Source organism: Sinocyclocheilus anshuiensis, unplaced genomic scaffold (assembly GCF_001515605.1).
Source record: "Sinocyclocheilus anshuiensis isolate Anshui unplaced genomic scaffold, SAMN03320099.WGS_v1.1 scaffold804, whole genome shotgun sequence".
Classification (NCBI taxonomy): Eukaryota; Metazoa; Chordata; class Actinopteri; order Cypriniformes; family Cyprinidae; genus Sinocyclocheilus; species Sinocyclocheilus anshuiensis.
The window spans coordinates 300,432-324,278 of NW_015557098.1; the positions used below are offsets into that span (position 1 = coordinate 300,432).

The following is a 23,847-nucleotide window of genomic DNA, read 5'->3' on the forward strand; positions in this document are numbered from 1 at the left end:
ACGTTAATGGGGTCGTTTTTCAACCCGCGGACATGAAAAACAACCTGCGGCAACAGTGTTAAAGCAGTCCAATTCTGCGGGAAAACCGCGGACTTGGCAACACTGGAAGAGGATAGCTTCGTTTAGCGCATCAAGAACCGGGTTGACCGGGTACTCGGTACCACCGGTACTTAAGAAAACCTGGTACCGTAACGTTTTCATTTTTTTAGTACCGACTTGGTACCAAAATACCGGGTCTTTTGACAACACTAGTTGCTACAGTACATTTTTTATGGTAACACCAAAGTATACTTCATTTTTCATGTTTATGCAATGTGTGCGTACAGCTGAATGTGACATCATCAAATTGCGATTGTGGTTATCGGCCGATACCGATCTCCGGCAGATCGATCGATTTATTTTTTTTAATGTTTGTAATAAGTAACTACATAAACATTTGGGGTGTGAGTGTGTGCAGTTTACAATATACAACAAAAAAGTCCACAGCCCTTATTTTACTCATGAACTGAAAAACCTTATAATAAAAAGAGGAAAATCTTGAGGGAACCCGTGTCGAATTAAGTCCTCTGACTTTTGATGTCACAGCTGAATTACACTAGGCTATATGATGAACACATGCACTTTCTAATTCTCACCATAAGCTATGACTGATTAAAAAAAGAAAAGAAAAAAAAATGCCTGTTTAAATTAAAGCTATGGGTATTTTAGGCTTAAAGATCTGGCAACCACATTTGTTTTTAATAATATTTATACACACACATACATATACACACACATATATATATATATATATATATAGTACGCTTTTACAGCAACAATAACTGACGGTAATTTTACAAAGCACAGCTAAAACAGCATCTAAAGGCTGCTCAAAAACAAAACTGCAACAACGTGAACAACCCATTAGTGAAGAGCAAAGTCCTACACCGCCCTGCTTCTCTCCATTTACCACATTACCGCCATCGCGGTGTACTACTCAGTGATTGGGGCAGATGCAGATTAGGAACAGCAGCGACGGCCAGTTGGCTAAACCTGTAAAATAATCACTACGCAACATGAAGCAGCAGGAGCTGCGTAGAGGTTATTTTACTTGCTTTGCCAACTGGCCGTGACACAAACATGCTTAGATAATTAATCTAAGCGTACGAAAAGCCCGGTATCTGATATAAAAACCGGGTGGTTGATATAATATAAACCCGGTGAACCGTCTGTTTTGACTGGCTAACTCGCTTCTTGTAGCCGCGGCCTCCATGTTTCGTGCTGGGAGGAGGGGGCAGACCTATACGTTTCATAATACGCATAGCCTCAAAATTACATATATCTTCAAACAGGTGCATTAATCTAGCCATAGACTAGATAATCCGGAGAAGGCGACAAATATAACACGGGGGAAGAACTGGTCCGTATAATTGATGCTGCGGGTTTGACTAAAGGATTTGATGGCGAGAACAAAACAAAATGGCGGCGGTGAAGCGAGGCCAGAGCAACAAGCACATTAGCATCGGGATTTGTGTCGATTTAACTACACGGGCTTCCTCTGGAATGCGAGTTCAAGTGCTATTTGATATTATGTTAAAGCGAACGAGCCAACCGGAACCTTGATTTGAACCAAAACAACGCACTTGTCTGACATGCAGTCTCAGTCAAAGCACGTCTTATATATTTCTTCAATCTAGGCGTAACGGTTACTACTTCAACTCAACGTGAACATAAGACCTGCTAAAATGGCTAGCGGTCTAAATGAAAACCTCACAGGCTCTTATTAAAAAACAATACGGTATATCTTTATCAGGATGTGTGGCGCACAAACACACACAAGCGTAAATCGATAGCATGCTAATCTTAGCCGACACCGACCGATGAAAAGCAGGACAGCTAGACCCCAACACTGCGATCACAAACACCTCTGTAATAAAACCTCTTCAGTGCACTCGAATGGTCATTAGACACAGCTACTAACCTGGTCTTGTCCCGACTTGTCTCGAGGTTGTATCGTTATTAGCAATAATCGTGCACTAGCTACCGTTAGCACAAGCTCTTACCAAAGCTCAAAACGGGATTATGTGTTGAAGAGGATTGCTGAGGACGGATGTGTGGAGTGAGGCTTACTTGTACTCCCCTTTCTTTTTCTCACAAAACAAATGAAAAAGGAAAAATAAAATAATATTGCGGGGGCTCGATCCGTCACTGTTAGAGCCGTCAACGGCTTCTGAGGACGGTAGCGCAGAGAGGGGCGGATGAGAGAGTAGGGGGCGGGGCTCATTAACATAATTAGTTCCGAACGGGGCCAATCAGATCACATATGTTAAAATACAATTTACATTTATGCAATGAACGCCTCTGGCTCGGTAGAATTCCACTGTGAATGGCCTGACAAGACAACCCTCGCCCGAACAGGTGTAACTTGATGATATCTTCTCAGTCATCAGCATAATTACTTTAAATACAGATTATTCACTTTGTTTTATGCTGTAAACAAAACCTGGCTCTTCCTAGAGGTGTCAGCGGTTAGATAAAAATATAATCATGTTTTTAAGAATCAGAATCAGAAGAGCTTTATTACCAAGTATGTTTACACACACAAGGAATTTGACTTGACGACAGGAGCTTCCAGTGTAGAAGAAAGTACAAACATAGTGCAGACATACATAGGAATAACATTTTTGAACGTATACCATGGTATTACCACAGTGTTCTTTCAAGTAATGTGGAGTAGCCAATCATTGAAACGTTTATGACTATGGTATCCGTAAAAGTAGGTATACTATGGTAGGGCTATATATTAAAATACCATATTACCACAGTACTTTTAATCCAGTTGTTAAGATGTCAGAAAGCATCACCAGAAAACTTTAAGCTATACAAGTAATCAGTAGGACGTCCATGGAATATAATACTATTGAAAGTCTATTTTGCTCAACAAGGCAACATTTTGATTAAAAATTTTTTAAAATAGAATTTAAAATAGAAGGCTAAATGTTTTTTATTTGAACATATTTTAAAATGTATTTTATTCCTGTGATGCTAAAGCTGAATTTTCAGCAGGCAGTCTTCAGTGTCAGAAATAATTCTAATGTGCTGATTTGGTGCTCAAGAAACATATTCTTCTTATTATTATTATTATTTTTTATTTTTTTGCTTGAAGTCGGTAAGTGTGTGACATCACAGAAAGGCACAAAAGCACTGTTCCTTGCTGGTGGAATGAAATGGAATCCCATCTATACTGCCGAATCCCTGACAATATTCAAGAAACAGCTGAAAACTCATCTCTTCACGAGCAACTATATCCTGCTGGGGAAAAATCTTTTATGATTTCACTATTCCTTTGTTTATCCCACTCTGTCCTAGCTTGTACAATTCTGAACTGAATGATTTCTGAAACTGTGTACTGCAAGCACTTCTCATGTTTATTGCCTCCTCAACATGAATCACTTGTTATATTCCAAATTTTTTAAGCCACTTTGGGTACAAGTGTCAGCTAAATGTAATGTAAATATATTTTCCTGGAAACTGATATTTTTTCACAATTACTTGAATAAAAATGTCAAAACAACAGCATTTATGTCAGAACAATAGCCTTTGCTTGCCCTGCTTCCTTCTGTCTACTTCTTGTTGTTTTGTGTCTCATCTGCACTGTCCTGTCTAATAAAGCATACATTTTGAAATAAAAATATTAACTATTAAATATATACATAATTAATATAATGAGCATCTAAACAATCCAACAGTGGTTGAATTGCAATAAATGGATACGGGTGTTGATATTTTGCATATTGCAAATGATTACTAAATGCGTGACTCAAATAAATGGGTAAAGCAAATCAAACATTGCTATGCAGTTTGGTAATTCTTTTAAAATATTTGCACAAAAAGCCATTTAAACCAGTGCTTTTGTCGTAGTCACAACAAAACACACCTTTGATTTGTCATTGAGATCCAGTGCGTGCTTCATTGATCTCAGACTAACCCACACTAATCCACCAAACATAGACATGAAACGTGCCAAGTGAGGCACACACACACACACACACACACAGTCACACACACACACACAGCAGTGGTGGTGCTTTCAGTGCCCATGAATAACAAGAAAACCATCCTCACAATTTATTGGTTAAATATTTAGTAGCCATATGAGTAAATGAGTGAATGAATGATTAAAAATAAATCAGACAAAGCTATGAAATCACTCCTTAATAATTCAGAGAACCAGCTCTGAAATTATGCATGTTTCGTGTGTTACTCATGTCACAAGATGTCAGCAGAGTAATCAGAGCGAGTTGCATACAGTGTTTGACAATTTGCATGTCTAAAAAAGAAACTCTCTATTATGATATTACACATCTTGTTTTTCATGTCATTTGAATTGGAATTTAACTTTTTCCCAACAATACTTTTGAATATTAGAGGGAGTGAATTTCCAATCCAGATTACTGTATATATATTTCATGTAATTGTTTCATACTGCTCTGGGGTTTGTTGCATGTTTCACTAGTGTTTGACAAGTCAAAATATTTATTTCATGCATGTAAAATGTTAAATGACAGTAATTAAGTGCTTAAGACACATTACATTCTATTGATAAGTACTAAGAAAAAATGTACAAAAAATGTAATGAATTCCCGCTGTGATTACCATTTATTAATAGTGGTTATAAATATATGAACATGAACATGACATACCACATGAATGAATCAACTAATGGTTTTCAAACTAGCATTACACCATCTGTACTTAAAATCATTAAGGGTTCAAAAAATGTAAATTTCACAAAAGAAATTCAAACAATGTTTTGTAATGTGAAAATAAAAGGGTATTCTGAATTATGTTTTATAAAGGATAAGTCTGATTTTGATAACCTGGTTCTGATGACAGTTTAGATTTGGAAAAATGAGCTAAATCAATGTTAAGTATTATTTCTTACTGAACCGTGTAGGATGTGACTGTACTGGATGAAGAGCTCCTGTCTTCTTTGAACATCATGGACCATTTATGTTCATCAGAGCAGGAAACTAGTAATTGCAAAGTGAGCAGTGTCTCTCTGAAGTGTTTCAATCTCTTGCATGCTCACATCTGAACTTGTACTCATGCAAACCACATGTGGACACACATTCCCTAAATGTTTCCCCGGTTTTGGATCTCAAAGTTCCTCTCAGTTCCACACCAAACATGAAACACAAAACATATTTAGCTTACTTGTTTTTTATCTTGCCCTTGCCCACCGTAACACTAACACCATGCTTTTCATTATTTACTCAGCTGGTGGAGTTGGTGCTTCAGCACACGTCCCGTCACAGGACACTGATTTAGGTGGGTGCTCACTAACACCTTTTATAACATTTCAACAAAGGTAAAAGATCAAGTCACTCATCATGTTCAGTTGGTAACTCATTTAATGCACCATTACTGTTGTTAATAATTTTCTCTCTGAATGGATGTGCTGTATACATTTCATCTCATTTCATTCCTGCTCTGTCCATTATTGGGTGCCACGATAAGTAATCATGAAAGTTACAAGATGACAGATTACCAATGTTACTTTATCTTTACTTACATTATTATATAGAGATTCTTCTAAAAGAGTACATCTATATTAATTTTATAAAGCTTAATATATGACATTAATTGTCATATGTGTCAGCTGTTATTTCGTCATCATTACAACAAATGTCGTATGAAACACTTTCAGGTATGTTTCATGAGGTATATTTATTTAATTAAGAACGATTTACTGTATTAGAAGATTGTATGCCATTCGTTTTCACGTGTAACTAGTAGCGGTTCTAGACCACAGTAACGGTGGTTGGGGTGGCAGACAGGGGCCACCTGTGATTTTAGGGGGCACACTTTAACATTCATCTTAACGTAGGCCTACTTTCAGGATTATTTCAAGCCATTTTTCATGTATCACTCTGCATTCTATAAAAGCATAGGCTGTGTCCTGGCGGCCGTTTATTTTATTTTATTTTTCAAAAGTGCAGGTCAGTTTCATCTCCAGGGCCGGACTGGGACACTATTTCAGGCCGGGAAATCTCACACATCCAGGCCATCCTTTACACCCACAGCAAATTCTGAAACCACAGACACAGACAATTATTTGTATGGCCATCACATAAAAAATTCTAAATCCTTATAGGCTCTGACTGTGCAAAATTAGTAAAGGTTCTCTCTTCAACTGCACCTTTACTTCATTTTCCCTGATATTGCTTTCTCTCCTTTGTGTTTATGTGTGTACTTTTTTTTCTATTTTTCTTGTACTTGTCACTTCTTCACCAGCAGCTACTGTTATGAACAGAACTGTCTTCGCCTTGTTGCAAAAACACATTGTAATTTGTTTGCACAGAATCTATAGCAAAATTCAAATTATTTTATTAGGACAATGTGCTATTGCTGTTGTTTTTTAACTTAAAATGACTTAATTACCCAAGATGAACAAACGTATATTTCATACAAATTCATACAAAATATAGTGCCTAAATGTCGTGTGTATAGTAGACTATAATATCTTACAGAAAAATTATTCTAAACATGTTATTGCATTACTATTACTCATATTTTTTGTTGTTGTCTGCTCTAGCTCCTCCCTACTATTACTAGCCTATAAATCAATGTGAATATGTCTGCTAAATTTATTAATGCAACTTTACAGTAGATAATGGTGTCTTTTAGCATACAGTATTGTGACTGACAATATTAATGGGGTGTTACTGCTAAGCAAACATTTGTTTAATACTTGAGTTACAAAGACAAAACTACAGCAGTCTATTTACTGCTCAGTCACATTTACAGTCATAGGACTGAACTGTCTATCTAACTGGGACTGATAAACGCTGTCTAACCTTTTGTGATGTTTGGTCTCATCAACAGTGCTTTAAAATAAAGCATTCTGAGTAGATTTCAAATGAGTCTGGTATGCATTGTGGCGCACATGATTCCACAGATAGGAAAACGCTCCGGTTACTAATGTAACCTCGGTTCCCTGAGATAAGGGAATAATTTGAGTATGCTGCACAAACCAATGGCGCTCTTGCCCGCCAAAAGGGGAGGAGCCGATGGCTATATAAGCCGGCTCAGAGTGCCATATCATCAGAGTCATTCGACTGAAGCGACAGTCATCGATTAGTAACCACTGACATATGTTAGTAACCGAAGTGTTCCCTATCGAACAGTCACTCTCGTTGCATCGCTGATGCTAGGAGATCGCATCCAGCAGCAACATGCTATGAGCAGATGCAGAACTAAGCCTGCTCTACAAGCCCAGCTCAGGATAACTCATTAATCTGAGGTCTGCTTAACATAGCCCTTCCACTCAAGGGGGAATGGGTAGATTTAAGCAGATAAGATCCGCGCCAGCAGGGCAGGGATGTCCAAATTGTAAAATCTAGCGAAGCTAGACAGTGATGATCAGCCGGCAGCTGTACAAATCTTGCCGATACAGATCCCACTGGACCACGCCCAGGTGGAGGCCATTCCTCTGGTGGAATGGGCCCTCATACACCTATAGGGCAATGCAAGCCAACTGCGGCATAAGCCAGGGCTATAGCATCTACTATTTAGAGAGATATTCTCTGCTTTGTAGCTGCATGGCAGCCCTTTGAGGGGCCTCCAAAGCACACAAAGAGCTGATCTGATTGTCTGAACAATCCAGAACACTCCAAGTATATTTTGAGTGCCCTAACAGGGCACAGTAAGTTAGGACCCTCCTCACCATCCATCACGGGGAGTGCTAACAGGGAAATAACCTGGGCTCTGAACGGAGTTGAGAACACCTTGGGTACGTAACCACTATGCGGCTGGAGAACGACCTTACAGTCGTTAGGCCCAAACTCAAGGCAAGAAGTGCTGACTGACAGGGCTTGCAAGTCACCTACTCGTTTGACCAATGCTAAAGCCAAAAGAAGAGCAGTTTTGAACGACATAGGCCGTAAGTCAGCCGTTTGGAGAGGCTCAAAGGGAGTGTTTGAAGAAGATCATCACAGATACTCCAATCAAAGACACTGACATACTGAGAGAAGTGAAACTACTCCTCAGTGACATCTATATAAGTGCTCCTGTAGACTCCTGGAGGGAGAACAATGAATGCAGGGATGTTTTTGTCTGTGCAAAGTTATTCAGATTATGTACAATTAAAGAAATCCAGTGGATTTACAGGACGTTTAAAAAATGCCATCAATGCAGCTATAAGAGAGGTTTGGTAATGTCACAGATGTTGCCCAGCAAATAGACAAAAAGAGCATGTCATTTAACATTGCAAAAATGGGCTTCAATGTCAGCTGCATTCAACAACTCGTAGATAACATCAAGGCAGTCAGTGAACTATGTGTTCAAGAATGAGTTCTCCATTGACTTGATTTGCTCTATCTTTAAGAGAGCAAACAAGACATTCACTCAGCAACACAGACTGTTTAGAGAAGCCAATGACCATGTTCTCTTTTTGAGGAAGAAGAAAGAAGAGCATTACAGTATTTTCCAGAAACACTTTCAAGGAGCTGCATAATCTGTCATTTTTGGTGAGATCTTATGTCAGAAACTTAAAGAGCGCATTGAGTAGAGTGTCTACACAAAGTCTGCAAGAGATTTGATAGATGATATTAGACTAAACTGTAGATCATTGAATGGAAGCAGAATAAATCTGGAGAAACACATCCTGAAGTTTCTGGCACAAGAGGAGAATTTTTCTGCGTACATGGACTGCAATAATTATCCCAGAGAGCACTTTGAGAATTTCAGTCAGTACATGACCCAAAACTTCAGTGACAGTGTTTTGCCCAAGATGAAGAGGAACACTGAACTCCTGCAGAAGAAGATCATGGAAGCTGTATACAAATCTACTGAACATGTTCAAACATGTTCAAACAGTGGAAATGTTGATTTGTGGTTGAAGACTTTCACACAGCAGCTCTCAGATGTGCTGATATTCTCTAAAAAAGACCTCATTGGAGTCAAACATGATGATGTTGATGATTTCAACCTTCTCAAAGAAGTGAGAACAACAAAACTTCCTGCTCTAATGCCTGACACGAGCAAAGAGTTCAACACAGATACGTTTTATGAAAAACTGGACCTCAAGGACAGACCGGATGAGATTCTGATTGACCAGTTCTGTCAGTGCTGTTGGGTTCAGTGTCCGTTCTGTAAAGCCACCTGCACCCAAACTGAAAACCATGATGGAGATCACAGAGTTCTTTCGCACAGAATAACTGAAATCAATGGGCACTATTACTATGAAACTAATAATCTGTGTAGAGATTTTTTGCTTAGATGCAGTGGCAAATAATAAAAGTTTTAAATCATCAGGTAAGTGGATACCATATAAAGAATACAGAATAGCAAGAGAAGTTCATGATGACTGGTTTTGGAGCCCGGTATTCAAACCTTTTCCTATTTGGGTTTACTGGAGGTGGTTTGTGCGCAGATTCCAAAAAGATCTGGAAAATTACTACGAGAAATCCTTTGTGGAGCAGGGTTGGTTCCTAATAATCCTGAATGCCCACACAAAAAATCAGGCAATTAATAATTTACGCTTACATAGGCCTTTTGGATATATTCATTAGAAACACCCTGTTATATTTTTGGGAAAAAATGTCCAAAACATTCCAGAAATAGCAAGGTATAGAATTGTATTGCTTACGCCGCTTTTCTTTTATGTTTTCTTCTCACACTATTGATTAATGTTGCTTATCCAAATGGTGTGGCAATAAAGATAGTTTTGAGAGTATGATAATTAAGCCCTTTGGGGTAATGCAGTCATTTTAAACAAATTTGGTTGTGTGAGTGGAATTAACCTTTTAGGGCAGGATGGTAATTTGTACAGATGTCTTTGAAGATTAAACTACTGTACATAAGCTTGAACATGAACAAACTATTAAGACAGAAACAAATAGGCAATTGAGACCTGAAGAAAAAGAGTGACACTCAGAAAACACATCATGAAAACACTCAAGAACTTGCCTTAAAAAGAGGAAGAAACACTGAAGAAAGAGTTAAAAAAAAATTGGAAATAGTGTGATCTGAGGATGCTAATGCTGTAATATATGATACTCAAGACAGTCTAATGTCTTGAGTGCTTTGGGGCCGTTCTCTGATTAGACTTGCAAACACCGATATTCTACTTTCCCCTGCTATACGCATTAAGAACAGATTTGAAACATTAATGACTTATTAAGTGATTTTGAACAATATGTGTATTGCTTCATATTTTGAAACTAAAAAAAAAAAACGAAATGTTTTGACTTAAAAGTGTGTTTGGGCTCTGTTTCTTTCAACTAAACGCCATTTGCTTTGATATTTTGCTATATAATCCAAAAAGCATACATTTTTAGTTGTGGGTTAAGTGTCCAAATACTTTTTGGGGCCATTGTTTAGCTGTAATTTTGTTGTCGTTTTTGCTATTACTAGTAGTAGTAATTTGTAAATTTTGTTCTCATTTGAAAACTGAGAACTAGGAAATATATATATTTTTTTTTTTTTGTGGGGCAGAATGTTCTTAATAAATAAATGTTTTATGTATATATTTATAAATGTTTAATGTAAATGTTTTGACTAGCTGTGTCCTGTTTTCTGAATTTAATCAAATCAACAGTGCAGCTTTAATGTTTTATGAGGACATTCCATAGACATAATGGTTTTTATACTGTACAAACTATTTTCTATCCCCTTAAAAAACAAAAGCTAAAACAAAAGCAAAAGGCTCCATGCGAGAAATTCAACCTTACTAATTATTTCAAAATCTCAGCTCAACATAAATACTAACATCAAAAATACTAATATATTTTATAAATAATTTTAACAATTTCTTTATACATTCTGAATGTATAATTTATAATAATTTGTAGGAATTTGTTTTAACATTGGAGATCTGTTAATCCATGGAATCCTGCTACCATCTACTGGCCATAGTCAGAAAATGTCATTTTCATGTCTTTTTTTTCTTAGCAGAGGTCACCATTTAATTTTTCCCCCTAATGTTTGGACAAATCATTTCATTGACTGAAAAGTTTTTTTGTTTTTTTTTTAAAGTTTAGATTAAAAAGAATAACACTTATTTTATATAACAATTTAATTAGTCATTTTGAGGTTACAAAATAAAAACACCACAAAATACCAAAATAAATGCATACATATCATGTTTTTATTTTATTTTATTATTTTAATTTATTTTGGATTTTTATTATTGAAGAAAGTGATATTTATTATTTTTTTTTTTTTTTTTGGGGGGGGGGGGGGGGGGGGGGGGAAGGCCCCTCCAACATACACATTTGTTGTTCTCCACTGAACTGAGTATTTTTATATAATTTATTTTAAGTTTTACAATTTTGATTATTTTGCTTAACTGCTAAGCAAAACTATAACTAGATAAAAGGGATGCCAAAACAATATTAAAAAAATCAGGTTCTACAACCTCAGACAAGCTTGCATGCATGCCGCTGTATTTCTATATTTCTATAAAGTTAATACTTAGATAGTAGACAGGTGTGGTAAGACTGATTTCAAAATTATTTAAAAAAAATATGGAGATAAGGCAGACAATTAATTTGACCAATTAATGAAAGCCATCTTCACTTAAATATTGATTTTCAAAATTGAGCAACTTGATCAAGCTTCTTTTTTTTCTAAAGTGAATCAGCCCATCATTGACTTTATTCACTGGTTGCTGTACAGGTCAATTTTCACAAAGGAGATGGACTCAAAATAGTCCTTTTGGCCTTTCTCAAAGATGACATAGATGTATTTATGATCCTCAGTTTCATTGCCTTTAAGTGACGTCATACAAGAGTATCCACTTGGCCCGGCCCAGATCTTCAGAGTATCTTTCACCCATGATTTACCGCGATTCAGAGACCAGCGAAGGGTGAGGTTCACTCCTGAGGAAAACAACAATAGAAAAGTAACTCACATTATGTATAAGCATGAATTAACTATTGTTCATGCTGCTCTCTCAAAACACAAAACAGTACACAGACACAGAGTAAAACAATAGCATAATATAGAATCAAGATATGTGCAAACATGTATTAAAGAGACTGTAGACTGTGTAAAGTGAAAAATAAAATAACAACAACAACAATAATAAAAAGTAGTGACTGGCCAGGCGGATATTTGGCCATTAAACTCCTCTTCTTTCATGGTGCAAAGTCTTGTAGGCTACATGAGACAAAAACAAATCATGCACAAGATGCAAAAATCCATTAGAAAAGGTGAAAAATCTGGGAATGTTTCTTGAGTAATATTTAGACACATACAGTATGCAAACTGGAATGCAATATCATTGTACGAAAGTAGTAGTACTGTATGTAGGAGTTCTTTGAAAACCAGGCAACCTAGCACTGATTTAACAGTCTTATATAAAAAATATCAGATACTTCTCATGCACAGTTTACTGAAAAACCGAATTGACATTTTTTTTTTTTTTTTTATTACTATTTAAAAATATTGAATACAGTTTTTCTTAATCCTTCCATTGCAAAACTGCAGCACTGCACATTTTGAGGTCTCCCTTATCTGACACACTTAGATCAGGTTCTAGAGTTTATGATATTAACAAGGTGTGTTAAATAAGTGAGATCTGTGGTACTCCAAGACCAGGACTGAGAAACACTAAATGAATTTCTCATATCATCACGCTCACTGCTATTAGCGTTGGCTGGGTTGGTGAAGTAAAGCACTCCTTCCTTCTCTAAAGCTCCAGCTGCAACCGCAGAATCCTCCAGTGTGCGATCGAACACCAGCTCCTCCACCGGCAGAGACTCTCCTCCATCCAGACTGCATGCAACCATGCGACAGCGGCAGTGATAGTGTTTATCGTTGCGCACATTAATCACGATGCTGCCGTCATCCAGCTCCACTGGCTTTGAGGAAACACAAGACAGAAGTCTGAAGAATTTACAAACTCTTCTGATGCATATTTCTGCTACACAACCACCAATACAATTACTTCTGTAATAGAATCTATATAGTTCAAGTTTATCATACCTGACACTCGTCTGGGTCAAAGTCAAGGTTGTTTTTACGCTGGTTGTAGGGAATGCTCTTCAGTTCAGCTCCATATCTCCATGTGTTTCCATGATCATCACTCAGGATGCAAAAGACTCCGTCTCCAGTGATGCTGCCATGGCCACACACCACCAGACGCCCAACAGCAGGCAGATGACGTTTCTGTAAGCACCATTAGATGAATACATCATGAAGAATCGTTTGATGAAACGAGTATTTTGCACAGTCTGTGGTATCAGTTATTTTAGACAAACCCAATGCTAAGTGGCAAGAACAAAACAACAACTATAATAGGATGCTTTTTATGTCACTCAGACTAGGTTTGGTAGGTAATGACAGAAATCACTACAATTTATTAACGGCATATAAAACTAATAATCATGTATTGATAAACAAATGATCGTCACAAAGTGTGGGTCTTAGCACACCAACTGTTTCCATATGAATATTCCAGAACATAAACATATTTCAGCTGAGCAACTGTTGGAAGAATTCACATATAATCTGAGACAGTCTCCCTTAATGTTAATCAACTTCTGTTTTGTCTAGGTTTCTGTGTTCAAGGACTTTTATTTTGATATTAATTTGACTGTGTGCTGTCTGTGTTCTTTTCCTGTTTGCTTTGTTCCCTTGTTTTTGAAGTGTGCTAATAGAACTCTCTCCCTGCCTGCAAACAACCCCTGACACAACTATTAAATTCCTTGATCATCGCATTAAATTCAATTTTATTCAACCATGATAAAAATGGCAAAGCAGCTACATTTACTGTATCGGTTTATGTCTCGTGTTATGTTTGTGTTTGCTTGAGTTTGACTTTGACTTTGAGTTGGTTTTCTGTTCCTGTTTCCTTTGTTCCCGCTTCTAGTTGGTCTAGGTCAGTGGTTCCCAAGCCTGGTCCTGGAGGCACCCCAACACTGCATGTTTTGCATGTCTCCTTAATCAAACAAACCTGATTCAGATTATCAGCTCATTAGTAGAGAATCCAAGACCTGAAATTGGTGTGTCATAGAAAGGAGATATGCAAAATGTGCAGTGTTGGGGTGCCTCCAGGACCAGGGTTGGGAACCACTGGTCTAGGTTACTCATTGGTGCACAAAAGATATCTCACACTTCAAACCAAATACTGTAGCTTTCTTTTGGTGAATGACCATCTTGAACCTGATGCGAAATCTGCATAGATAAATGTTTTGCACTCACATTAAATTCCATATAGCGCGCAAATTGCTTTTAAAATGACTGGATTTCATCCATGAAATTTCGCAGAACAATGATAAATTAAATCATTATCATAATCATATTTTGCCTGACAACCGGCCACTTATTGTGTGTTCTTTAACATGTAAGTCTATGGGAGTTGTAAGTGAAACACTCAGACATGAAATTAGGCATGGAAGTAAAAAAATACCTGTATACCGAAGCCAGGTCCAGGAGCAAAACTCATGAGCCCCAGTTGAGGGTTAAGGTTTCGTGGGGCGCTCCAGGTGAACCCGTCATCCAGACTCTGCACCATCATTGTGCTGGAGGGCTTGCAGTGGTAACGGTGGAAACACAGAGCATAGATGAGTATCACAGCACCAGTCTCTTCATCCACAACAACCGAACCTAGATTCAACCCATCTGCTAGAGAACCATCGTCCACTATGAATGAGGTGGGAGACCAGGTGACTCCTGAGAACGTGTCAGAAGAAAGAGATGGTTGGAGAAGCAAACAGGAATGAAAACAGAATACTTGCTTTTTCAGCAGGTGAGCTATGAAACATCTGACACACCTCTGTCTGTGGAGCGTCTCAAAGCGATGAACTTGGCTCCGATGTCTTTGAAGGACAGTTTCCGGGCCTCTGCAAAAGCCAGCAGACTTCCCTGAGTAGTGAAGGTGAGCAGGGGAATTCTGTAGGTGTGAACTTCTCCAATTTGACCACTGACCCAGAGCAGCTGCTCATCAGCGATAGCTGGATTGATCTGTACATGTAAAAAAGTAAAGGGATAAAATGATACAGGTCAAAACTATGCAATAAATAAACAAGCTGAGATGAGGCTAGTTGTGTTTACTCTTTAAAGACAAGTTCTGTGTAGGCACATACCAATGAGACTGACTACAGATCTCAATTTTGCTCAGGAAAACATTCAATCAATGAACATCAGAATTCACATTATCCTCATTGAAGTCAGGTTTTAACAGTGCTATACACAATACAATACACCATAGCTAAACATAACTGCTAAAAGAAAACACATTTGTGTACATGGACTTTTGACACAAATATTTAGTTATTGATATATAGCCCATAATCTTCCTCTTGTGACAACCAGCCACCTCACATTGCTAAGTAAAGTACAGTTACCTTGCTAAATTATTAATTAATTTGTTGTATTGTGGATTCATAATGTGATATTTATGATCGTCTTAAATATCCTCCTATCATAAAAAAAAAGTTTTGTGAATTTTTTTAATGCCATTACATCAGGTCCATGAACTTCCATCTGCTTGCCACCAGAGGTCACCCTTCCACTACTATGGACTCTTGCACCACACCACTGTTGCACTTCACCCGGACTACAGTTCCCATCATCCATTGCACTGATTACACACACACAGTTGATTGCACACAGCACTGATTGCACACAGCTGTCATCAATCACACCTTCCCTATATATACACTCACTCTGATCCCTGTCAAGCTGCCGAGTATTGTTTAGCGTATATCTCGCCCCTAGCGAAAGCTACACTACGGAGCCTGTTTAGTTTGTCATAGCCTCACCTTAGTCTTGCCTTGTCTGTGTTCTCATATCTTGATCTTCGCCTGTGTCTCTCGGACTCCTCTCGTCTTGCCCTATTTTGATACTGGTTGCCCCTGCCTGGACCTTGCCTTGTACCTGGACTTATCCCTCGAGTCTCGCCCCTTTGATTCTGTTTGCCGATCGTTGACCTCCGCTAGCCTTAGGTTTCTTCGTGTGTCTTGCCCGCCATATACCTGTCTGCCATTATCTGACCCATGCCTGTTCTATGACCACGTCTCTGTCTTCTGCTAATAAATAGCTTGCACATGGATCCGCATGTCTCAAGTTTTGTCAGCCCCGTAACAATGAGAAACAACATTTTTGAAAAAATATATATTTTATTAATATTTTATTATGTAGAGGATGCCAGGACTAAGTTATTAAATAATAATAATAATAATAATAGACATGATAATAAAATAAATAGACATGAAAAGGCGTGTGTCGGCAAAAACAATGCTTTATTTATTTTTTTCATTCACCAATCAGTTTTTAGGTATCGGGCTATTTTTAACCAAACTTTCTACAAAGATGATTCTCAACTATATGTTATGAAAGATATAACAGAATGATTTGATATACTACTGTACTTTATGCAATATGTGCATAAAATGTCCATAAATTGGAATTCCCATTCTATACAATGTATCTATACATTGAATCTAATTTGCATATGAATGTGTTCTTGGGGCAAACCATAATGACAAAAAGAAGTGTTATAATGGGAGTAATAACTTTGCAACATTTTCATAAGAATATCTCACATATTGATGTATAATTTCTTTCCCTATTGACTTGTGTTTACCCAAAATGCCTGATTAACATGATGTTTGTCCTGCTGTCCTCTACAGAAGACACGTATAAAAATTATGCCCTGTTTCATAACAAAAATTCATATTCCGATTTGAAATCCCATAACATTTTTCTGAGATGTTTCAAACAATTTGAAAATTGGTCCGATTTAAATAATAATTACAAAACATTATCATATTTCCCTAAGAGTGTTAAATTTGATCATTCTGTCAATATCAGTCATATTTAAAGACCAAAGAGAAAGTGTGTTATGATCAAAACTCCAAATATTTGATATATCTCTGAAAAGCCCTGTACTGGACATCCAGACTAAAACTGGCATGTAGGGTCTCAGAAAAATTCACTAAAATATAATCAATCTAAAAGGTCTATGCCTGGGTCCCAGGAGGATATGATAAACAAAATCTTCTAGCCTACCGTTTCATTTCGCGCAAACGAGCACAGCACTGCAAGAAGCAAAATCCGCAAAGGGTTCCGATTCATGACGGCAAGTTTTGTCAAGTCATGTGCAAACTACTGTGATTTTTCCTGAAGGCTACTTAAAGCCCACAAAGCGCTCAACGGAGTCAGCCGAGGAATGGCAAAAGAACTGGTTTAACAGACCGGTCTAGTCTGCAGTACATTATTGAGATGAGCGCAATGCACTTCGCTGACATGCAAATCAATCAGCTGCACCTTAGACTTCTCTGTCTTGACTCACTTACTTGGACACTATCAGATAAATCAGAGTCGAATATGGTAAATATTGACAACCCTAGCATTCACTTCGTTAAATGAACGGATAAATTGACTCCATTAAGCTTTCAGACTGAATTTCAGCTTCATTCCCGGAACTGACAACTTGTAGTTTTGACAAACCGGTATTTTGTATATACATGACATATATATGTCTTTAGGTACTAAAATGACCTGTTTAAATTAGTACAAATGAGATTTCAAATATATTTTCTTTATATTATTTGTGTGGCAGTTGATATATCATGGCTGTGATTGAAAATGTGACAACAAACACAAAACAAACAAATCTTGTAGCCTAGGCTACTTCAGGATTAACCCTTTGACGCGTACGATCACACAATTCATAAATGGTTATCCCGTTTTAATTCTAATGACTAAAGTTCTATCATTAACCCTTTAACGCGTACGATCACACCGGTGTGATCAGTCTTGGCTGGTCCCTGAAGCGTACGATCACACCGGTGTAATCAGTCTAGGCTGGTCCCTGAAGCGAACGATAACACCGGTGTGATCAGTCTTGGCTGGTCCCTGAAGCGTACGATCACACCGGTGTGATCAGTCTAGGCTGGTCCCTGAAGCGTACGATCACACCGGTGTGATCAGTCTAGGCTGGTCCCTGAAGCGTACGATCACACCGGTGTGATCAGTCTAGGCTGGTCCCTGAAGCGTACGATCACACCGGTGTGATCAGTCTAGGCTGGTCCCTGAAGCGTACGATCACACCGGTGTGATCAGTCTAGGCTGGTCCCTGAAGCGTACGATCACACCGGTGTGATCAGTCTAGGCTGGTCCCTGAAGCGTACGATCACACCGGTGTGATCAGTCTAGGCTGGTCCCTGAAGCGTACGATCACACCGGTGTGATCAGTCTAGGCTGGTCCCTGAAGCGTACGATCACACCGGTGTGATCAGTCTAGGCTGGTCCCTGAAGCGTACGATCACACCGGTGTGATCAGTCTAGGCTGGTCCCTGAAGCGTACGATCACACCGGTGTGATCAGTCTAGGCTGGTCCCTGAAGCGTACGATCACACCGGTGTGATCAGTCTAGGCTGGTCCCTGAAGCGTACGATCACACCGGTGTGATCAGTCTAGGCTGGTCCCTGAAGCGTACGATCACACCGGTGTGATCAGTCTAGGCTGGTCCCTGAAGCGTACGATCACACCGGTGTGATCAGTCTAGGCTGGTCCCTGAAGCGTACGATCACACCGGTGTGATCAGTCTAGGCTGGTCCCTGAAGCGTACGATCACACCGGTGTGATCAGTCTAGGCTGGTCCCTGAAGCGTACGATCACACCGGTGTGATCAGTCTAGGCTGGTCCCTGAAGCGTACGATCACACCGGTGTGATCAGTCTAGGCTGGTCCCTGAAGCGTACGATCACACCGGTGTGATCAGTCTAGGCTGGTCCCTGAAGCGTACGATCACACCGGTGTGATCAGTCTAGGCTGGTCCCTGAAGCGTACGATCACACCGGTGTGATCAGTCTAGGCTGGTCCCTGAAGCGTACGATCACACCGGTGTGATCAGTCTAGGCTGGTCCCTGAAGCGTACGATCACACCGGTGTGATCAGTCTAGGCTGGTCCCTGAAGCGTACGATCACACCGGTGTGATCAGTCTAGGCTGGTCCCTGAAGCGTACGATCACACCGGTGTGATCAGTCTAGGCTGGTCCCTGAAGCGTACGATCACACCGGTGTGATCAGTCTAGGCTGGTCCCTGAAGCGTACGATCACACCGGTGTGATCAGTCTAGGCTGGTCCCTGAAGCGTACGATCACACCGGTGTGATCAGTCTAGGCTGGTCCCTGAAGCGTACGATCACACCGGTGTGATCAGTCTAGGCTGGTCCCTGAAGCGTACGATCACACCGGTGTGATCAGTCTAGGCTGGTCCCTGAAGCGTACGATCACACCAGTGTGATCAGACTTGGCTGGTCCCTGAAGCGTATGATAACATCAGTGTGATCAGACTAGGCTGGTCCCTGAAGCGTATGATAACACCAGTGTGATCAGACTAGGCTGGTCCCTGAAGCGTACGATCACACCGGTGTGATCAGTCTTGGCTGGTCCCTGAAGCGTATGATAACACCGGTGTGATCAGAACTTTCAGTGCGTCACGTCATCAACTGCTGAATTTAAATCCGCGCTTTGGCTGGCGCAGAGCCAGATCGGATGCGCTACGCGCTTGTCATATTATCACAGATATTCATTGTTTTCAACCATATAATACTTATTTTAGGTTTCAGACATTTAAATACACATAAGTACTAGCAAAACCATACATTTACAGTTTGTAAAATGCGCGCTGATGTCTATGGAAACGGCAATAATGATCCTTACAAATATAATCTGACGATGTATAATCTGATGTTTTTATTGATATCATATACAGATTGTGTAGGTAACTATAAAGTTTACTCTGCTCTTCTCCCAGTTTACCTGAGACCTACTTTAACGTGTTTCGGTAGGAGAGGATGAATTTGTGTGTTGTAAATCCCACAGTTCGGATTCAGCGCGAACTAACATGGCGGCGCCCATCACCCGGTATAGATCAACTAACACGGTCGATATAAAAGTGTTTAAACTACCAAATAGATTTAATTGCACATATTTCAGAATCGGAATATCAGATAGTTCGTAATATAGTGATCATGTTTTTGAATATTTTGAATAAAACAGGAAAAACGAAATAAAAGCGATCCATGTGTCACACAAAGCTATTGTGGCTGCGTTGTGTCACATGACAAGCATGACATGTCGCCATGGAAACAATAAGGCGCTACATTTTAAAATAACGGTCGCCTAAAAAAACTCACGCTGGGGGCTCAGCTAGAATATTTTAAACTCACGTGCGAAAGGGTTAAGGCTGATTTGACGTTGCATAGGCTAATTATATAAATGTTTTAATAAATATCTGACAGTAAGGACCTTATAAAAGAGGTACTTTCTTAAATAACCTCTGCCTATACCTTTTTTTTTGTTGCAAGGATGCATTAAATTGACCAAAAGAGGCAGTAAAGACAGTTTTGTAATGTTACTTACAAAAAAAAAAAGGGTTTTATTTTTTTTTATTATTCTGACTTACTATGCAAAAACATAGGAAAAACATGCAAAAACATTTATCTTGGTTTCCACAAAAATTTTATGTAGCACGTTTCAACACTGATAATCAGAAATGTTTCTTGAGCATCAGATCAGCATATTAGAATGATTTCTGATGATCATGTGACACTGAAGACTGCAGTAATAATACTGAAAATTCAGTTCTGGCATCATAAATTAAAATTTAAATCATATTCAAAAAGAAAAGTTATTTTAAATTGTAATAATATGTATTCTACTGTATGTTTGATCAAATAAATGCGTTCAAAAACAAAAAAATCTTAACTTTTGAACAGTACTGCACCTGTGTATTTTTCTGTTTTTAAGTGTGATAAATGTTTTAGTCTCTATGAGTTATTGAGCTATGGTGTGAGGACAGGTGGAGGGAGTGATGTACCATCTAATAAAATATGGTACATATAAGACTTTCTAGCGATCATCTCTGACTAATTTAAAAGTGCAAATGTTGCCCTACTCAAATATAATGTCAGGTGTTCTTATTTGTCTTGGATATGGTTGGAACTAAAAGATACAAGGAGTTGCTGTATCAAAATAGAACAATTTATTGAACAATAAAATGCGTGCAAATCAAGTGAAAAGTCAAATGTGTTTATATGAAATTTAATACAGTGATAGCCTTTCGGTTGACTTTCAATACAAACTTGCATGTACTATTTAAAAGTCACTTACAGTAAGATGTTACCAACATAATTTGTCTGGTATCTAAATGTACAACATCTATGGCCACAAAAAGGCCAGACTGGGTAAACGAAACCACATAACCTGAAGCACATGAATGACACTTGCTTAGAATATAAAATGGGGTTTTCTGATATCACAGTAGTATAATGTGGAGAACATGAACACTGCTTGCTTAGAGTGTCTATGTGTCTCAAACCCTTGTGTCTTCCAGTTTATGTGAGCAAGTCATTTCAAAGGCCTTCATTCATTTAAGCAACACCAGGGATAAAAGAAACACCTCAAGGTAATTAAAAAGAAATCACATTTCTGTATTCAAAACAATAATTCAAGACTTAATTCAATCAACTGTTATACAGTAGAAAACAACCATTTTAAGAATGTTGTAGCTTCATAAAGATTCACCTGAGTTACATTATTGTAAACAAAAACAAAAAAACATCAAATAGTCACAATAAACACATGTGCAGCTCACCATCTGCACAAAGAAATAATGAGAACTTCAAGACACATATTATAGAAAGTTTTGTGCACTGCCAGGTAAAAAACAGTGGGTACAATCATAGCTGTTTTATAATATATTGCGGTATAAATCAATCTCACACTGAAGCAGGATGCCTCAATATTTTTCCGGAGTGAAATTCATATAAAAACCATTCATAGTATAGACCAGATTTAATGTAAAGAAAATGATTTTGCATCAGGCTGATACCTTGGTTTTCTCAAAAAAAAAAAAGTTAATTTTAAAAGTCCTAAATATCCCTTTTCTTGGCTCCTCCACCTATATGTTATTTCCCTCCATATAGATGGATTTTGGCAAAAGAGATGGTCTCACAGTAATCTTTATGGCCCTTTTCGTAAATGACGTAGATGAATTTGCTGTCCTCAGGAGAATCTCCCTTGAGTGATGTTATACACGAATAACCGCTTGGCCCCACCCAGATCTGGATTGCCTCCTTTTCCCATGACTTCCCATCAGAGAAGGACCAGCGAAGAGTTAGATTGACCCCTGTGCAAGAAAATAACAATTCATCTTCCATGAAGCTTTAACTGTGATATTTCTGAGTAATGCTCTGTGAATTGCTCTTCCTCACTGTGCTGAGTGCTGGAGGGGTTGGTGAAGTACATCACTCCTTGTTTCTGCAGGGCTCCGGCTGCGACCACGGGGTCGATCAGTGTTTTGTCAAACACCAGCTCCTCCACGGGCAGCGACTCGCCTCCGTCCAAACTCCGCACGATTATTCGGCAGCGGCAGTGGTACTTGTTCTGGTTGCGCACATTGATGACTATACTTCCATCCTCGAGTTCCACTGGCTGATAAAGCCGACAAAAAGGATGTGAGATAGTACGTCAAGTCAAATAGGAAGTCAATTAGCACAAGTTGTTTAATATCAAGCCTACACTGTAAAAATGTTTGTATGTTTTATTGAAAAATAGAAGAATACAGTACTACAGTAAAATGATTTAAAACCTACTAATTACTATATAGTAACACTTCAGCATAGATACATTCTGTGTATTGAGTTGTTTACTTTTACCTGACACTCATCTGGGTTGAAGTCCAGGTCTTGTTTAGGCTGGTTGTAAGGGATGCTCTTCAGAGCAGCTCCATATCGCCAGGATTCACCATGATCATCACTCAGGATGCAGAAGACCCCATCACCAGCGATGGATCCGTGGCCACACACCACCAGACGGCCCACATTGGGAGCATACCGTTTCTGTGAACAAAGGCATATGATGGACTAAAAGCATATAAACTGCTCCTGAAGCTGGAAAAAGACCATGTCAGCTTTTTTGTTCTCATTTATAAACCAATGCTTAACCACACAGACAATAAAATGTAGTTTTATTCAACCCGAGAAGTCATAATAACAGCATCATAAACAACAGGAAGTCATAAAAGCATGCTTTAGTTTTCTCCTGAAGGAGGAACAGAAAGTAAAGAGCTCTAACCAAACCTGTATGCCGAAGCCAGGCCCTGGAGCAAAGCTCTTCACCCCCAGCTCAACGGAGAGGTTTCGTGGAGCGCTCCAGGTGAACCCGTCATCCAAGCTCTGCACCATCATGGTGCTGGAGGGGTCGCAGTGGTAACGGTGGAAACACAACGAGTAGATGAGTATCACAGCACCAGTCTCTTCATCCACAACAACCGAACCTAGAGTCAACCCATCTGCTAGAGAACCATCGTCCACTATGAATGAGGTGGGAGACCAGGTGACTCCTGAGAGATTGACGAAAGAGATTACAATTCAGTTTCATCTAAAATAGCCATTTATGACTGTAGTGAAAGTGGATGGTCCACCTTTGTCTGTGGAGCGTCTCAGTGCGATGAACTTCGCGCCAGTGTCACTGGAGGACATTTTCCTGGCCTCAGAGAACGCCAGCAGACTTCCTCGCGTCGTGAAGGTTAGCAGAGGGATCCTGTAAGTGTTGACCTGACCGGCTCCACCGCCGACCCATAGCAACTGCTCCTCGTATATCAGCGGGTCTATCTGTGGGAAACGTAGAGAATTACAACAATAAAACAAGGCATAAAGAAATTATTTAAGATTGATCTTTAAAATTTCTTTCATATGACAATCACAAGACAAAACAATAAGCTTGTTGTCAACATATTTTAACGTTGCTAATTATTCTATAAACAAAAGCCTTTTTCAGTAACTAAAATTTTTATAAAAAAAAAAAATAAATATATATATATATATATATATATATATATATAA

At 38.8% G+C, this 23,847-nt stretch overlaps 3 protein-coding genes across 5 annotated transcripts in view; all 3 read right to left on the reverse strand.

Moving 5' to 3' along the window:
• Nucleotides 1–2,225, reverse strand: part of LOC107677454 (protein PRRC2A-like) — a 29,071-nt gene extending 26,846 nt beyond the window's left edge. For 2 of the 3 annotated variants that reach the window (XM_016472362.1, XM_016472360.1), the window contains exon 1: nucleotides 1,961–2,225. The gene's annotated coding sequence lies outside the window, so the exon portion shown is untranslated. The remainder of the gene's footprint in view (nucleotides 1–1,960) is intronic. The other variant, XM_016472361.1, reaches the window with a different exon arrangement.
• A 9,007-nt stretch (nucleotides 2,226–11,232) lies between these two features.
• LOC107677467 (sialidase-1-like) lies at nucleotides 11,233–17,067 on the reverse strand. Its single transcript, XM_016472379.1, has 6 exons — nucleotides 17,002–17,067; nucleotides 14,763–14,952; nucleotides 14,399–14,661; nucleotides 12,973–13,155; nucleotides 12,629–12,848; nucleotides 11,233–11,864 (listed from the first exon to the last, which is right to left on the reverse strand). Exons 1-6 carry the CDS (start codon nucleotides 17,065–17,067, stop codon nucleotides 11,644–11,646), a joined length of 1,143 nt encoding a protein of 380 aa, XP_016327865.1. The 3' UTR covers nucleotides 11,233–11,643.
• Nucleotides 17,068–21,027: 3,960 nt separating this feature from the next.
• Nucleotides 21,028–23,847, reverse strand: part of LOC107677466 (sialidase-1-like) — a 3,605-nt gene continuing 785 nt past the window's right edge. Inside the window, exons 2-6 of the mRNA XM_016472377.1 lie at nucleotides 23,427–23,616; nucleotides 23,083–23,345; nucleotides 22,660–22,842; nucleotides 22,216–22,435; nucleotides 21,028–22,130 (exon numbers count right to left, since the gene is read on the reverse strand). Coding sequence (XP_016327863.1) covers nucleotides 21,910–22,130; nucleotides 22,216–22,435; nucleotides 22,660–22,842; nucleotides 23,083–23,345; nucleotides 23,427–23,616 — 1,077 coding nt within the window. The 3' untranslated portion in view covers nucleotides 21,028–21,909. The remainder of the gene's footprint in view (nucleotides 22,131–22,215; nucleotides 22,436–22,659; nucleotides 22,843–23,082; nucleotides 23,346–23,426; nucleotides 23,617–23,847) is intronic.